The sequence below is a fragment of the Panonychus citri genome, unplaced genomic scaffold (assembly GCF_014898815.1).
Source record: "Panonychus citri isolate SS breed McGregor unplaced genomic scaffold, ASM1489881v1 Contig00141, whole genome shotgun sequence".
NCBI classification, from domain to species: Eukaryota; Metazoa; Arthropoda; class Arachnida; order Trombidiformes; family Tetranychidae; genus Panonychus; species Panonychus citri.
Genome location: NW_026515546.1, coordinates 1402362 through 1421989, shown reverse-complemented (window position 1 = coordinate 1421989; position 19628 = coordinate 1402362). Strand labels below are relative to the sequence as shown.

The 19628-nt window shown below is 31.7% G+C and overlaps 1 protein-coding gene across 1 annotated transcript; it reads left to right on the top strand.

The window, feature by feature from the left end:
• Positions 1-13679: 13679 nt before the first annotated feature.
• On the top strand, positions 13680-18393 carry LOC128395135 (bifunctional glutamate/proline--tRNA ligase-like). The gene has a single exon (XM_053355536.1). It carries the CDS (start codon positions 13796-13798, stop codon positions 18284-18286), a length of 4491 nt encoding a protein of 1496 aa, XP_053211511.1. The 5' UTR covers positions 13680-13795; the 3' UTR covers positions 18287-18393.
• Positions 18394-19628: the final 1235 nt, after the last annotated feature.

Here is a 19628-nt window from a genome sequence, read left to right as displayed (position 1 = left end):
CTAATGATTACATTTAGTCAACATGGTATTTTATATTCCTCATCACCCTCTTCTTTATTTTTATAAACGTTACAACACTCTGACTTTGAAATTGAAGTGACCAAAACGTCAACGGTCTATCTTTAATAATTTTCTCCATCAAGTAATCTCCAAAAGATAGATATCATTGTGCTATTAACAGTGGAAAAGCTGAAAAGGATAATATTCTTTTGTCAATATTCGTGATGGATATTCTGTTTATGGTGCTGGTAAAGGATTGGTTCTTGGATATCAAGCGATTGATCACATTGAAGAACATTACAACTGTAACCAAACTGGTTACAAGACCAGTTTTCTTTGTTCAACCAGGTACCACCTCTCACGTGGTACCTGGTTACTCTTATTGGTTAATTTTTAAAGAAGAAGATGAAGATGAGGGAGAAGAAAATCTCCCTAATCACCAATATAATGGCCGATTTTCGGCCATTTTCCTTATGGAGACATAGGGTAAAGTTACCCCAACTTTATTATTAATAAATATACTTTTAATTAAAGTGTTTTCTCTTCATCATTGGCACCCTTACGGGGATGAGAATTATCTTAATGTTATGTACAATACAAAGTGAAGTAAAATTGACTTAATTTAAAGTGTTTAAGTGATTAAATAGTGACTAGATTTGATTTTTAAGTGACTAGAAATTGAAAAATTAACAGCTAAAGTTATTGCAATAAAGTTATATCAACTCAATATACAGTGTTCAAGTGAAAAACAATGACTAGAATTATTATGATTGACTAGAAAATGACTAGTTAACAGTGGTGATTATCGACGTGAAGTTTATTTTTGAAATAAATTTCTTATATCATTTTGTTTGACAAATTTTCTCTATTGAGAATTGACTTTAACACTTAAGTTAAACTACTTGGTTACGTGGTATCGACGACTTGGCATTTCTTATCACGTAAGGTGATTGGTAATCTATCATTGGAAGGAAACAATTCCAACGAATAAAAGATGAGTATTTTTGTAAATTACAAATTCATTTCCTGGGATAATTTTAAGCAATTTAAAACTCAAACAAATTCAGTTTGATTAACCTTACAATCAACAGTTAATTAGAGTTGAACAGATAATAATTGATTAATAAATATAATATAACTCGTTTATCTGTTTCAACTCAACAATTAACCTGATTAATCTGATTAAATTTATGGTATTGTGAGTTTGTACTTGTTCATTTAATCAGGGATAACCATTACCATTGCATATTGAGTTAAAGATATGACTTCTTCTTATGATATAATCATTACAGTAAATATAAAATATACAGTTTTGAGAAGACATCGATTAGTTAGGAATTAAAATATAACCTTTAAAGATAAAGCAATTACTCTACAATAAATTAAACCTTGGGAATAGGAAATACGATAAAAGACATTGAGTTAAATGATAACAATATAAAAAAATAATCGTTGAAACGTATCAATAACAAATAAACAATAAAATGTCAGTTCAATTGAATCTTGAACAATGAATTGAAATCATTGAATCGCATCAAAAATTTATTACAACAATTAAAATACCAAACAATTGAAATCATTGAACTGCATCAAAAGTTATTATAATAATTAACAATTGAAATCATTGAACTGCATCAAAAAGTTATTATAACAATTAACAATTGAAATCATTGAATCGCATCAAAATTTATAATAACAATCGAAAATACCAATCATAATAAAGGTTTGATTATTGAACTGTTGGATTAAAATTTCACTTAATAATTGAAACCACCCAACCATAATTAAAGTGTACTTATTGAACCTTGATAACAATAGAAACTATTCAACTATAATCAATATAATTACTTAAACAATTAAATTGGATTGAATCAAATTGAATTGAACTTTTAACAATTGAAAGCAACCAACCATAATTAAAGTATAATTATCTACACCTTTTGAATTAAATTGAACTTTTAACAATTGAAAGCAACCAACCATAATTAAAGTATAATTATCTGAACTTTTGAATTAAATTGAACTTTTAACAATTGAAAGCAACCAACCATAATTAAAGTATAATTACCTACACCTTTTGAATTAAATTGAACTTTAACAATTGAAAGCAACCAACCATAATTAAAGTATAATTATCTGAACTTTGAATTAAATTGAACTTTAACAATTGAAAGCAACCAACCATAATTAAAGTATAATTACCTACACCTTTTGAATTAAATTGAACTTTTAACAATTGAAAGCAACCAACCATAATTAAAGTATAATTATCTGAACTTTGAATTAAATTGAACTTTTAACAATTGAAGCAAAACCAACCATAATTGAAGTATAATTGTTCGAACTTTTGAACCAAAATTGCACTTATAATAATTGACTTCGCCCTCAATCAAATATAATTAACTCCATCCTCAATCAAATAAATTGAATTAGAGCCTCTCTCTTCTATATTAGATCCTTTTCTTCTCTCTCTTTTGAATTTAGTTCTCTTTCTTTTAATTTCAAGTCTATTTTCTCTCTTTTGAATTTAGCTCTCTTTATTTCAAGTCTCTTTCTTCTCTCTTGAATTTAGTTCCTTTCTTTAATTTCAAGTCTATTTCTTCTCTCTCTTTGAATTTAGCTCTCTTTTAATTTCAAGTCTTTTTTCTTTATCTTTGAATTTAATTATATTCCTTTAATTAAGTTTTTCTCTCTTCTATTATGTAAAAAACATTTTGTTTGTTTTTGTTTAATTATTATCTTTGGTAATATGAACAATAATGATCAATATTTAAATATAGAGGAACAAGAAGATATACAATCAATACTGGGATTAAATTTAGAGACTCTACAATCAAAATATTACAACTATTAAGTTTTTCTCTCTCCATTAATTATATAACTAATTTGGTTTATCTTTAAATTACATCAATTATACATTGAAACTCACTTCTCACCTTAACTATGGATGATCAACCTCTATTAACTACCCCGGTGCTGGGGATTGGTAGAGAAAAAACAAATTAAATTCTACGGTGAATCAACAATTACATATTCCTAATTTCTCCGGTGATGGGGATGAGGATTTATTAGATTGGCTTGATCATTTTGAATCAGCTGCAGTGGGTCTTGATTGGGATGAGGAGATTAAACTAAAAGCTTTACCTGCTTATTTAACTGGTACCGCTAGTAGGTGGTACCGATGTGAATCAAACCTTTAACTGGTGATAATATTCCTAGAACTTTTGAAGATTTAAAAATCAAATTGGTTTCAGATTTAGCTCCTTCAGGCTACCGAAAAATTTAATTAAAGAGTTAAACAATAAGAAACAACGTTCAGATCAATCATGTTCTTACTCTTAAGAGTTCGAGATTTATGTAGAAGAATCAACCCAGACATGCAAGAAGAATTAGTAAATAGCTTCATCGACAGAGGTTTAAAATCAAACATTCGAACTAGATTAGATTTACTGACAGCTGATTCTACCTCTGACTTTATTACTAAGTAACATTAGCTGAACGATCAACATTATCAAAATGATGATTTAACTGAATCCGAAGAGAATGAACAGTTAAAAATACAATAACGGTATTATCGCAACATTTACAACAAATTACCGAAAGATTAGACTGTTTAACTTCCAACAAGATATAAAAAGCGAGAGAGACAACTATCGTAATCGAAATGATTATGGAAATAGTAATTATCGAAATGATAACTATCGAACTGAAAATTATCGAAATACAAATAATTATCGTGGTAATTATCGAAATAATTATAGAATGAATAACTATCGACAAAGTAATCAATCAAACGATAATAATCAACCAATCACATGTTATGGTTGCAATGAGCCTGGACATAAAAGAAATGAATGTCCCGAAGAGTGGACCCCGAGATGATCAAAAAGTATCAGATGGGCAACTCAAGGTCCATCAACATCTAAAGATGATAATTGGAGAACAAAATCAATCACAAGATAATAGAAAACATCCTTGGTTTTAAACAGAAATTTAAGTAGATCACCTCCTCGTTCGATGCGTCCACCTCGACCAGATGGATATCAGAGTTACCCCAATCAACTACACCACGAAATCGATCTTTAAGCCCTCGACCTAGAGGACGACCGACACAAACTCGCCTCACCCCAAGGTAGAGGAAGACCAAGATCAAGATCAAGATCACCATCAAGTGATAAAAGAACTAAAGTAGTTAAAACAGTTTATACTGAATATGGTGATGATGATGAAACAAAATTTCAGTTCAATCATTTCAAACTTATTCAAAGAAAAAAATCAATTAATATTTACTAAAGCAAAAATTAAAGAAAAGGAGGTAGAATGTTTGGTTGATACAGGAGCTGAAGTCTCATTACTGTCCAAACATTTAGCTCATAAATTATCACTGGATTATCACAACTACAAGGGTCCAATTCATTTAACTGCTGGAAATCAACCACTAAAAGTAATTGGTGAGACTTACATCAAAATAGAAATTCCCGATGGTCCAACTAAAATAGAAATTAAATCACCTATGATTATCGTTGATACCTTGCCGTCAGGAATTGAGGCCATCATTGGACAAAATATTCTAGAAAAAGGAAAATTTTTCATTGATTGTAAACGAAGGAAATTAATCATTCCATTGAACCCAAAGGAAAAATTTGAAAACATAGATTTAAATTTCAAAGCAAATGCAAAGCAATTAACCACATCACCAATCGTCTCATCTAATTATGATTCGAATCAAATACACAATTAATCACAAGAAGTGACTATTCATCAACAATTAGTTTATCTTCATTATTTTCAGTCTCCGGTGATGGGGAAGAAAATTTAGTTGATGAGGAAATTTATATTAATAATATAATTAATGACTTAAAACTTGAAGTGAACAGTGAAATTCAACCAACAACACGAAACAAATTAAATGAATTAATAACTAAATATCGAGTGATTTTCGCTACCATCCAAAATTAGGATTCTCTAATGTTTATGCTCATTCAATCGATACTGAAATCATCCTCCAATATCTCAAAACCTTATAGAATGTCAGATTTAAAAGAAAAGTAGCAGAAACTTCAATTAATGAATTAATAGATGATGGAATTATTATCCCATCCTGCTCACCATTGTCATCACCAATTGTATTAGTATCAAAAGGAACCACAGAAATGCGATTGTGTAGATTATAGAAAATTAAATGAAATAACAGTTAAGGATAAATTTCCACCAAACATCCAAGATTATCTTGACAGCCTAAGAGGAATGAAATTCTATTCATTATTAGATTTAAGATCAGGTTATCATCAAATGGCAATGGATCCAAAGGACCAACCAAAACAGCTTTGTCACTCCAAGCGGATTATATGAATACACTAGATTACCCTTTGGATTATAAATGGACCTTCATCATTTATGAGAATGATGACAATTGTTCTGAGTGGATTAATTTATAATACTTGCTTAGTTTTTATTGATGATCTATTAATTTATTCAGAAAATGAAGAGGAACATTTAGGTAAATTAGAATTAATATTTACGAGACTCCAGAATGCAGGGTTAACTTTAAAACCTAATAAATGCTCATTTTTGAAGGAGAAAATTCTATTCTTAGGACATGTGATTAGTGAGAATGGTCAACAAGTTTACCCAGAGAAAATAATAAAAGTTCAACAATTTCCTACTCCTAGGACAGTAAGAGATATAAAATCTTTTGTTGCTTTATGCTCCTATTATCGAAGATTCATAAAAGATTTCGCTAACATCGCCCGACCTCTCACTAACTTAACGAGAAAAGATTTACCTTTTGATTGGGGGCCCGAACAAGAGAACGCTTTCAATGAATTAAAATTTAAATTAACAACACCACCCGTTCTAGCTCATTATGATCCAGCGAAAGAAACTCAATTAAGAGTTGACGCCTCAGGTTACGGCCTGGGGGCAATTCTATTACAAAAAGATAATAATGGTTACCACCCTATTGGATTCGCCTCCCGAATATTAAGAGGAGCCGAGTTACACTACCCAGTGTCTGATAAAGAATGTAGCCATAGTTTGGGCAGTACAAAAATTCAAATCTATTTAGAGGGAATTAAATTTGAAGTAGTAACTGACCATTGTGCTTTATGCCACATTCATTCAAAAAAAGTCCTCCCCGCTCGCTTACAACGATATGCAATGGCGCTCCAATCATTTGACTTTACAGTTAAATATAAATCAGGTAAAACTCACGCTGATGCCGATTGTTTATCACGATATCCAGTTGATGATATTGTTTTTGATAATCAAAAAGATGAATGTGAAGAATTGTTCACATTATTAGTTAACCAAGTTATTGAAGAAAAAATGAATTTAGTTGATGAACAACGAAGAGACCAACGAATCATCAAAATAATTGAGCAATTAGAAAACTTTTCTCATTTAGATTCCAAAGAAAAATTAATTTCTAAATATAGAATCCAAGAGAATCTATTATACCGATTAACAATTAACCATTATGGAGAGAGTTGGAATAGTTATTCTAAAGAGATTAATTAAACAAATTTTAAGAATATCATGATTCGATCTTGTCAGGTCACCCAGGATCTTTTCTACTTACAATAAAATTAAACAACATTATTGGTGGCCACAGATGAGTAGAGATGTAACAAATTACGTTCGAAGTTGTCTAATCTGTCAAATAGATAAAAGAGGAAGTGGAACCTTAGAAGCTCCATTAAAATCAATAATTGTTAATAATGCATTCGAGAAAATTGGAATCGATTTAATTGGTCCATTCCCAACATCTAAGAAAATAATTATATTATAGTATGTACCGATTACTTTACGATGGGTAGAGGTTGCAGCAATCAAAGATATGACCGCTGAATCAACAGCAACTTTCCTAATTAACTCGATCTTCCTCAGACATGGTTGCCCCAGAACAATTGTCTCAGATCAAGGTAGAAATTTTATATCTTCAGTGGTTGATCAAATTAGAGTTTTCTTCAAAGTAAATGGTCATTTCATCCGCTATCATCCAGCAACAAATGGCTTAACAGAAAAATAAATCAAACATTATGTTCAATGTTAACTCATTATTGTTGTAAAAAACACAAAAGTGGAGCGGAGTTAATCCCGGTGCTGGGATTCGCTTATAACTCGAGTGTAAATCAGTCTACGAAGCCTCTCCTTTCTATTTACTATATGGTCGTAAACCAACCTTACCCATTGATATTATAATTAACAACCATACATTTAAACAATTACCATCTAATTTAAAATCAACAATCAAAATATGGCCAAGATTTATGATCAAGCAAACTTTACTATTTGAACTCAAAAGAAAATCAAAAATTACAACATGATCGAAAGAAATTACGAACTTATCAAATAGGAGATGAAGTTATGTACAAACAATTTCAGGGACCAAAGAAACTAAAGCAAAAATTTAAAGGACCATATAAAGTGATAGAGAAACAAGGAGAGACCACCATAAAATATTACGAACTGATAAAAGAAAAATAAGACAGGCATATAATCAACTCAAGCCGTACTTTCATAGAAATTTAATTAATTTAGTAACAATTCTAAGCATACTCACACGAGTAGAGATGCTAGAAATTTCTCCTTTTATCTCTGGTGAACCTATTCTATGGAGAAAAACTGATTATCACCCAAGAAAATCAGCTCAACAGGTCTCAGTTATACTAGCATTTTCAAACCCATGTAAAGAAATCCCAATCGTTCTAAAAACAGACCAGGAAAGAAATGAATCCATTACATGTGAGTATAATCCAGCCATGTGTAAATATGTAAGGAAAATTCTAGACAAATTTGAAGACCATTGTTCATCATTTATTGATGAAAATTACATAAATCCTATTCGTAATATACCGAACGTAACAACCAAACCAGAAGAAAATATTATAAAAATAATAATCACTCTGGGAACTGTAGCCACCACAATAATAGTTGGTGGAATAGTAATTAGTGGCGTTAACTATTTATATAAACAAATTTTCAATCCCGAAATAGAAATACAACCAGCACTAACAGCCATCGCAGAGTCTAACCAAGAATATAAGAAGCTGATAAAAAAGCAGTTTGAACAATTACATAATGTAAGCCAACAACTGTTTCTAATTCAATTCAATGTGAATCAACTGCCTCAATATTTACCGATAATAACATTTCAAGCCGCCGATACAGTAACGCAAGCAAATAACCAACTTAATCAATTAAAACATTTTAATGAAACAATTAGAAGCTAAACCAAGTTGATAAAATTTCTTTAAATTCTTCAGAATTGTTTTACCATGCTCACCAGAATGTTCATTAGATGAAATTGAAAATGTTAATGTAAACTTATACAATAACGAAAGATTTCCAACATTAATGATAAATTTTACAACATTTTACGAGATACCACTAACCAAATATTTCAAGCAGATGCATTTACATTATATAATAAAAATAATACACACACTTGCAAAGTTACATATAAAGGTCAGAATATGTATTAGTCAACATCACCGATTATCGATTCTGTGAGATTAGCGAGAAGGACTTGAAAGGTCATAATCCTATTTTTAAGAAAGTATCGAATTGTAAAGAAAACTTGAAGAATTGAAACAAGTATCAATCACCTAAAATCAATTGGAAAATGAATGTACCAATGTGGATTTGGATACTTATTAGTATTACCATCAGCTTCTTGTGTTGTGTTATTGGTTGTGATTAACCCTTATCCAAAGATCAATCAACTCTGTGATAGTTAATAGAAAATAAGGAAAATAAGGACATTATTATACCTTTACATCAGTGTTATTAATACAAATAAAATCAATGCTCCGGTGCTGGGGCAGGTTTTCGAAATTCTCCGGTGATGGAGATAAAAACAATTAATTTAAATGTTCTTTACACCCGGTGATTGGGTTTTTTCAAGGTTCTAATGATAAAATTTTAATTAACTCGGTGATTGGGTATTAAAATTCAAATTCATGATAAAATTTCGATTAACCCGGTGATGGGTAATTTAATACTTATTATTCAAAACTCCGGTGATTTGGGGTAGATGAATAATTGAAATTTTCTTCTTTCTTTTCTTTATTTTACAATTAGGATGGAAGACGATTGGAATGCAACAAATGCTCCTCCAGATCCAAAGCTAATCGCTTTCCAAAAGAAAATGGAAAACTTACAACTAAAAAATACAGGTCCAGGTTTTTTTATCTCATCAAAACAACGAAAGAAGAATAAGATTATAACAGTCAGTTTAAACCAACTTCACCAAGTTCAATATTTAGAAAATGTTATCTAATTCTATCAATTTTCGCCACCAAATACCAATTACTATGTATGTTTGGCGACCGGAGTTAATATCACCCGATTATGATATATGTGGTACCCCAAAAGAGATGAACAAATTCACGAAGTTAACAGTTACAGCGAATCACCCTGATAAACTACAAACTGCTCACCAAAACCTATTATCTTACACTAGACAATTAAATTACCAGAACAGCAGAAACTCTACAAAAATCAATCTTATTGATTTACCAGAAAAACATTGCTCCTTATGCTTCCGCTTTAATCACACTAAGATAAATTGTGAATACTGTTCATACTGTAGTGAACCTGGTCACTTCAGAAAAGATTGTCCTGAATTGCCGTTTAAAACTAATCAACAAGTTAATATTAATACTATTGTACAATCTAAACCATCAAAATATTCCTATGCACGAGAACAACGACGAGTGAGACGAAGAAAATTATGAGAAGCCTATGGCGGAAAACCTTTCTGGAAGAACATGAATAATCCAATACCAGAAGACCTAGAAAAATATGTTCCAATTGGACCAAGAAAAAACAAGAAAGAGACATTAGCTTTAGACATTGAAGGTGATGGACATGGTGGCGTCGGTAGTGTTCACTTATCTGGATGGTTTGGTAATATAATACGAATTCAAACAGTTTATTACGCACAGGTAAAAAATGATAAAGTAATAAATCCACTAACTAGAGTCACTGGACTACAAATTAATGATTTGGCCAATGGATTAAGTTTGGACGAAGTTTCGATGCAAGTGGCAGAAATATCAAGAGGACGAAGATTAATCACCCAGGGAAAAGATGATCTACTAAAACTACAATTAAATCCTGATCGACTTAAGGTATATAATATCCAACATGTAGACCTACAAGATCTTTGGCCTGGTAAACAACCAATTGGATTAGTGTCTTTAGATCAATTTCTATTTCACGATCATCAAAAATTAAGAAGAGAAGACACTTCTCATGTAACAATCAGCCATTCACCTGAAAGAGACGCACGAGTGACGTTAAAAGCTTACATGCAACTGATAAAACTCAAGGAGAAAAATATTAATATTCCAACAGCTGAAGTGGTGCGTGAAATGGTTAAAAATGGTCAAACATTACAAGATTGGATAAAACACGAACAGGATGAGATAATTCTGATAGACTGAAATATACTTTTTAAATGTATCTTATAAATTTTATACCTTGTAAATAATGTCCGTGCTGGCAATTTTATATTAATTAATTTCTTAATAATTGTAAATCAACGAGGACGTTGATTCTTTCTATGTTGAAGAACTGTAACAAACTGGTTACAAGACCAGTTTCTTTGTTCAACCAGGTACCACCTCTCACGTGGTACCTGGTTATCTTATTGTTAATTTTAAAAGAAGATGAAGATGAGGGAAGAAAATCTCCTAATCACCAATATAATGGCCGATTTTCGGCCATTTCTTCATGGAGACATAGGTAAAGTTACAACTTTATTATTAATAAATATACTTTAATTAAAGTGTTTCTCTTCACAACTATACCGAACTTCTTCCAAAATACAAAGCTAATCTAAAGCTGATCTCCGTAAAATGTGTTGAATTTATACTGGACTTATTGCGTACTTCAATTTTCCAGTCAAGGTTTTCATTTAATCATTTTCTTTCTTACTCATCACTTATTCATCAATTCGATGATGTAATGCTTTTCAGTTTTAACTAAATAATCATACAAGTATCTATCACTATAATTATACCATATTTTAATCAATTAAATTCATCTTGTAACCATTAACTACATTTTCTTCATTTATGGCAATCATTCTGGTAAAATTATGAACATTATGAACACATGAAACAATTCTTGATCTTAAAAAACCATTGAATATACTTCAAAAGCATAAATAATAGGTATAGTATATTTAAACCTGCAGCAAAGTTTACGATTTTTATTTACATTACGTCAGCTATTACCTACGTCGATAGGTGTCACTAGGTTGTCTATAAACTTCATCTTGGAGGCTTGACAAACTTGCGATCAGATTAATACGTTTACTGAATAATAGATTTCGTTATATGTATTAAATCGAAACAACGATTTACAATACAATTAACACAATATAGATGCGCTGTTAACGCTTGAATACAATAATTATCTATTATTTCCATTATATCCATCCGAAAAAGTTCACCATCTGCTCTTCAAGATCGTAAACCGAACCATAAAGATCATGTGCAAAATTTAACCATACAATTAATTATAAGCGTAAAACCAATTTAAATCATTTCTATAGATGAAAATGTCAAGATTAACAATCAACAATAGTCAAAAACAGATTTACAAAACTACGTTGGACTTTCGTTTGCTCGATTGGTAATTGTATATTTACAACATAAATAATCTACATTCTTGAATGAGATTCGTCGAAATTTTAGGTCAAGACTACGCTCAAGCTACAAGGAGTCTATGAGAGGTTAAGGTGTCAAAAGCCAAAAATCATACAAAACGGAAAAATAGTTTGAACAAAATTTGAACATTCATGAGAAATTCTGAATCAGATTCTGAATTCTGAAGTTTTTTATGTTCTCATGATCTAACGTCAACATATTCCACCAAAAGAGTAAAATATGTATTGGTTAAAGTGAAAATATACCATTTTACTTATGTTGAAGGATACCTTTGTCCAAGAGGTTTTTAGGTGCAGTTATCGAGAATGGTTGAGAAATGTTGTGTTGATATACCTTTGGATTATAATTCTCTTCTCTTTGTCTTTCTCTTTTCTTTCTCTTGCTCTTTCTTATCCTCTTCGATTTGTTTTAAATAAGTAAAATTATCTTTACAAAGCTGTATTTTGTTAAAAGCATAGAATATTTAAACTTATCCAAAACTTAAAATCTATTTGTTTCTAAGAATAAATTTAGTGTTTAATCATTATCATCTCCACATTGATTAACATTTTATGCTAATATATATCCTTAAAATGTTGATTTAAATTTAAAAATGTCGATTTTCTCTATCAAGTTAGTTCAAAACATTTTTTTGAATCATTCTTACGATTTTCTCAAACCAATATTCACAGTTAGTTTCCAATTTTTGAGCTTCGAACAATCAGATGTAAGTTCTAAGATTCAATCATTACATCAGAGCTGATCAATTTTCATCTTAAAGTTCTAAAAGTTTGAGCTAAATCATAGCAATAATGTCTTCACTGTCGATTGTAAGTCAATTTCTTTTCTTCTCATTAAATCTTGAAGATGTGTCCTTTCCTCAAGTTTCCGTTCCTCAAGTTCCTCCTCAAGTTCTTCCTCAAGCTCACGATCCTCCTAAATGTCCAACTCCGGGGATAATTGTCAAACCGATTTCCCCATCACCATCAATCGTCATTGACGATATTGTTCATCTTTCGATGAAAATTATTGTGAGGAGAACCGAAGCTTGGTGACCTTCGAGCCTTCGAAAACTGAATGAACTTCGTCCTTTTGAACGAGAGTTCAAAAAATGTGTGTTCATCATCACAATCATCAAACGATGATAATCTTATCATTGAAAATAAATTGATTAGATTGGAAAACTCAGTCAATAAACTTTCGACTTGGAAAATGATATTGTAAAATAAATAAAAATAAATTACCCTTTATTTATTTAAATTGTACTTTTATTTTCGTTATTCGTGTACGTTAATCAAATATAAAATTAAAACTCAAATGAAATTAAACAAAACAAAACCTTCTAAACTGAACGTTGTGTTCAGTGCACGTTAGGACCTTCAGGTAATCCTAACTTTATTAACAACCCCTGGTGAATGCTTCAAACATTACAGTCACTCGTCATTACAGTCAATCGAACTATTCGGTCGATTTACAAAAAAATTACATTTTATTCATTAGTTTCCTTTGATTACATGGAAAGAAATTGGTTAGTGATCAAGCTTTGCATCTTTGAATATTGAGGTGTTATGTATGGCATTTAGGTGTATGGTCAAGGGTTGAGTCGTCCGTGAAGATAAGTTCCAAAGTTGATTTACTCATTAGATTTGTCATGAAAAAAAGAGAAAAGGAGGAAAGTAGAAAATAATATTATAATTTTGATCTTTTAAAGTGGAGTAAAGTTACTACAGAAACTTACCAAGTTATTACAACGCAATGAATTCAGTTTTAAGAATAACAAATACAACTAAAGTAACTGTTGAAATATCATAATTTTGGAATCAACTTAGTCCGTGTAATAAGATGTACAATAATAACACAAAATTAGGTTTTTAATTCGCAGGTAATATTAACGAAATTTAAAATTATCAGGTGCGAAAAAGTTAAACTTTATCCCCTAAAGACTCCTGAGAAATAATGTATGAAGCATTAGCCAGATGGCGCCAATAAGAATAGTTTTTCTGTTATGTGTTGTCTCTTTCTCTCCACTCTTTGATTATAGCTCTTTATCCACGTGTCAAGTTGTATTTTTTAAATTGTGATTTGTTAGAGTTTGTTTTTGAATTGTATTTGTCTTTAATTTGGTAGATCACATCATGTCAGATAATAAAGACGAAGGTAAATATACTGATTTACCAGGAAATGTGGATGAAATTGTTGTTAGATTTCCTCCTGAAGCGAGTGGTTATCTTCACATCGGTCATGCAAAAGCTGCTCTTCTTAATCAACGTTACCAATTGGCTAATAAAGGTAAATTGGTTTTCCGATTTGACGACACAAATCCTGAGAAAGAGAAAGAGGATTTCGAGCAAGTGATCAGGGAAGATGTTCAACTGTTGGAAATTCAGCCTGACATCCGTTCCCATACCTCGGATCATTTTGAGGTGATGATGGTTAAGTGTGAGGATCTAATCAAGAGAGGATTGGCTTTCGTGGATGACACACCGGCTGATGTGATGAAAAGTGAGAGAGAGACAAGAACCGAGTCAAAGAATCGTAACAACAGTGTAGATGTTAATCTAAACCTGTGGAACGAGATGAAGAAAGGAAGTGAAATTGGTAAAAAGTGTTGTGTCCGAGCAAAGATTGACATGAATTCCAACAACGGTTGTATGAGAGATCCAACAATCTATCGGTGCAAAGAAATGGCTCATCCCAAGACCGGTGACAAATACAAAGTTTATCCTACTTATGATTTCGCTTGTCCAATTGTGGACAGTTTAGAAGGTGTGACTCATGCACTACGAACAACTGAATATGAGGATCGAGATGAACAATTTGCTTGGTTCATTAAAGCGATGGGACTAAGAGAAGTTTATATTGTCTCATATGCGCGTCTAAATATGATGAATACTGTTTTATCCAAGAGAAAGTTAACTTGGTTTGTGGATCAAGGAATCGTTGATGGTTGGGATGATCCTCGAATGCCAACAGTTCGAGGTATCCTTCGTCATGGATTAACTGTTGAAGGATTGAAACAATTCATCATCGCCCAAGGATCTTCTCGATCAGTTGTGTTTATGGACTGGGATAAGATTTGGAGTTTCAATCGAAAGATTCTCGATGCTACTTGTATTCGTCTAATGGCCATTGAAGAAAAAGATTGTGTCACATTGAATTTAGATTGTGTCGATGGAACAATTGAAATGCCGGCTCATCCTAAGAGAACTGATTTACCAACACTCAAAGTCTCAGTTGGACCAAAGATACTCATTGAACAAATTGATGGTCAACAAATGAAAGAAGGTGATAAAGTAACGCTGATGGGTTGGGGTAACATAATTGTTTCCAAAATTACTAAAAGTGGTGAAGGAAAAGTCATTTCCATCGATGGTAAATTAGCATTGGGAGACAAAGATTTCAAGAAAACATTGAAAATCGCTTGGCTTAAAGGAGAAACTTCAGTGAAAGCAAAGTTTATTTACTATGAACATCTTTTGATCAAATCATGTTTGGGAAAAGATGATGATTTCAAAGATTTTATCAACAAAGATAATGTCAGAATTGTTGATTTCCTAGTTTCTGATACATTTTTATCCGAGCAAAAGAAAGGAAAAATATTCCAATTCTTAAAACGAGGATATTTCATCGTTGATAGTGAATATGATGAGAAGACGATTCCTCACATTGGTAAAGCGAAACCTGCTCATTTAATCTCGATTCCCGATGGAACCACCGATCTTAATATTTACCCATTGGAAATTCAAGAATGGAAGAAGAAGATCCGTGAAGAAAGTGTTAAATTAGCTCAGGATGTTCCAAAAGGAAAGAGCAAAAAAGGTGAAAGTGCCAAAAAAGAAGCGGAAAAGCCTCATATGAACTACGATGAAATTGATCCATCAAGTGAACTCGGTTGTGTCGTTCAAGCGCTTAAAGTGATTGGCGAGAATATCCGTCTACTCAAATCTTCGAATGCAGATACAAAGATTATCCAGGAAAATCTGAAAATTCTACTCTTGATGAAAGAGAGATTCAAATCAATCACTGGCAAAGATTATGTTTCTCCTCCACCACCAAAATCTGAACCGAAATCTGAATCGAAACCAATGGTCAAATCAAATCCAACCGTTGTAAGTGGTGATAGTAATGACAAAGAAAATGATATCAGTAAAGTTAATCAAGGAATTAAAACTGTCGGGGATAATATAAGACAATTGAAAAGTGAGAAAGCGGATAAAAAGGTTATCCAGGAAAATGTTCAAATTCTGTTGGATCTCAAGACGAGATACAAACAATTAACTGGAACTGAATGGGTCCCTCAACCAGCTAACCAAGTTGCTCCAACGTCTTCAGCTAATGAAGCAGATAAATTAAATGAAGAAATCAAACAAGTCGGTGATTCGATTAGACAATTAAAAGCAGACAAAGCAGATAAACAAATTATCCAAGATAAAGTTAAAAGTTTACTCGCTTTAAAAAGTAAATTCAAAGAAGTGACTGGAAGTGAATGGACTCCAAACACTACGACGACAACAACCACAACACCGACTGTTCCTTCAACACCTCAACCGGTTTCTTCTTCCGCTCCAAATGATGAATCAAGTCTATTACAAGGAATCAAAGAGATCGGTGATAAAATCAGACAATTAAAATCATCAAAAGCCGATAAACAAGTTATTCAAGACAATGTTAACATATTATTAGATTTGAAATCAAAATATAAAAACTTGACTGGAAATGAATGGACTCCATCATCAGCTCCACCATCGGCTCCAGCAGCTCCAACACCAAAAGTTACTACATCAAATGTGCCATCAAGTGAAGCTGATAAATTGAATGATGAAATCAAGAAAGTTGGTGATACGATTAGACAATTGAAGGCCGAAAAAGCAGATAAACAAATTATCCAAGACAAAGTTAAAAGTTTACTCGAACTAAAAGCGAAATATAAAACAGTAACTGGAAATGATTGGGTACCAGTTACAGAGCCAAAACCAACACCGGCACCAGTAAAGAAAGAAACGGCTAAAAGTGAAAGTAAACAAAAGACTTTAAAAGAAAATAAAAAGTGTGCACCTAAGAAAGAAACTGTCAAAACGGAAGATAAATCAAATGTTGGTGGATCCAAGAAACAAACTCGACTTGGAATCGAAGTTGGAAAGAATGAAAATCTGGCCGATTGGTACACTGAAGTAATTACTAAATCAGAAATGATTGAATATTATGATGTCAGTGGATGTTACATTTTACGTCCTTGGGCATTTGCGATTTGGGAAATGATTCAGAAATATTTAGACGATGGAATCAAATCTCTTGGAGTGGAAAATGTTTACTTTCCAATGTTTGTCTCTCAATCGGCTTTGGAAAAGGAGAAAACTCATATTGAGGATTTTGCCCCTGAAGTGGCCTGGGTAACCAAATCAGGACAATCCGAGTTAGCCGAACCAATTGCCATCCGTCCAACATCAGAAACTGTCATGTATCCCTCGTTTGCCAAATGGTGTCAATCTCATCGTAGTTTACCAATCAAAGTGAACCAATGGTGTAATGTAGTTCGATGGGAATTCAAGAATCCAACTCCTTTCTTACGAACTCGTGAATTCTTATGGCAAGAAGGTCACACAGCTCATGCTGAAAAAGAAGACGCAGTTAAGGAAGTTCATCAAGTTCTCGATTTATATACAGCAGTATATGAACATCTTCTCGCAGTTCCGGTGATTAAGGGAAAGAAAACAGAAAAGGAAAAGTTTGCTGGTGGCGATTTCACTACAACTATCGAAGGATACATTGGATCTAATGGTCGAGGAATCCAAGCAGCAACTTCTCATCATTTGGGTCAGAATTTCAGTAAAATGTTCGACATTATATTCGAAGATCCAAATGAAGCCGGTAAAAAGCGATACGCTTATCAGAATTCATGGGGCCTTACAACTCGATCAATCGGAGTGATGATTATGGTTCATTCGGATGACAAAGGGCTCGTCTTACCTCCTAATATTGCTCCATATCAAGTAGTAATTGTGCCTTGTGGAATCACAGCGACAACAAGCGAAGAAGATAAAAGTAAATTGATGGACGAATGTAATAAATTAAACTCGTCGCTTGTTTCAGCCAAAATTAGATCAAAATGTGACCTTAACGAACATTATTCGCCTGGATGGAAATTCAATCATTGGGAATTGAAAGGAGTTCCAATTAGAATTGAATTAGGTCCCAAAGACTTGGTCAAGAAACAGTTTGTTGTCGCTCGTCGAGATACTGGTGATAAAGTTACTTTCAATTTAGACAATGCTACTAAAGAGATTAGTAAATTGCTAAATGATATGCACACAAATCTGTTCGAAGCAGCCAAGAAGAATCGAGATGATCATTTAGCCGTGGTAACTGAATGGGAATCTTTTCTCAGTAAATTAGACGAAAAGTGTTTGTTGATTGCTCCATTTTGCGGTGAACCAGTTTGCGAGGAAACAATTAAAAAGAACAGCTCTAAAGTTGATCAAAGTGATTCTAGTGGACCTTTAATGGGAGCTAAATCACTTTGTATACCTTTCGATCAGCCCAAGGAAATTGATGTCTCAATGAAATGCATTAATCCTCATTGTAAAGGGAAACCACAATTTTACACTCTTTTTGGAAGATCATATTAATCACAATCAGATGATTAAAAATCTAATTTAACCTTGATATTTATCCAGATTTATGTTAACTTTTTCGATTAAGATTAAAGCTTTTATCCATTATCCGGAACCTCATACTTATAGACCAAAACATTTCAAAACTAAATTAACTAGATTCTCGTGACAATCAGTTCAATTCAGTTCTTTTTGTAACTTTTTCCTCGATTGTAACAATCAAGACGAGACAGAATCAATTAGCCAATTAGTTAAACCTTGAAAATTTATGTGATGTTGAAAATTGAGATTCGAGTAATTTGAAAGCTGATCAATGAAGCGAAAAAAAAACTAAATCAATTCAATTGATGAGTTAATTGTTTAACTTTACGATTATTTAATGAGCATAAATAATTAGTAAAGAAAAATTAATCAAATTAAATACTATGAATAGTTGATTGATCCAATAAATTGGTCAAACCAGTTGATTCTAATTGGGTTATTATGCTTTTCCAGTTTACAATCACAATTGTTTAACTGTAAAGTCATCAAATAATCAAACAGAACAATTGAAAAACACAACAATTAATCAATTGATTGATTGTTGTGGGGAAACAATTACCACCCACATTGAGTTACCACAGTTGATCAGCAAATCGATTGACGGTGATGACAGAAAATGATCAATCAATTTTTTATGATTACTAATTATTATTAACAAGCGAATACAAAATGAAATAATTAAATGAATTAATATGAATCAATTGCGATGAGAAAATTGTTTACAATTAACATTCATCAATATGCTTCCAATCAGCTGTTACATTTAAAACTTAATCATAAATCAAAACATCATAACAATTAATTTGTCCTTCCATTGATTTAATTAGTCTGATTTTTCAAAAATCAAATGAAACTTTAAGTTCTGTGATCAGTTAAATTAGTTTTCAATCAATTAATTTTAATTACATTTACCTTTTTGTTACCTCACATGAATCAGTTTCAATTAAATCAATAACAAATGGTTATAATTGTTACAATTAAAATGTTAATTGGTTAATGTTAATGATACAACAATTATAAGTTTCCACCAAGGTTTTCATCAGTTAATTTAATATCTAGTGTCAACACTTAATCATTACAATTAACCAATGATAGTAAAACTTGAAAATACAAAATTAGATAAAACCAATAATCTAATCAATTTAATTTAATTATTGTGTAAACATTTACGCAGAAATATATTATTATTGATAATCAAATAAACCACAATTAAGGTGAAACTGATTTAATATTTGTATATAAATAATACTAATTATAATTAGCAAAACTTTTATCAGTTAATTGAGAGACAACAATTTGTAAACCATAAAATTAA

What these genes read in the sequence shown, in the direction of transcription:
- LOC128395135 (XM_053355536.1), top strand. Translation starts at nt 13,796, where the DNA reads ATGTCAGATAATAAAGACGAAGGTAAATATACTGATTTACCAGGAAAT.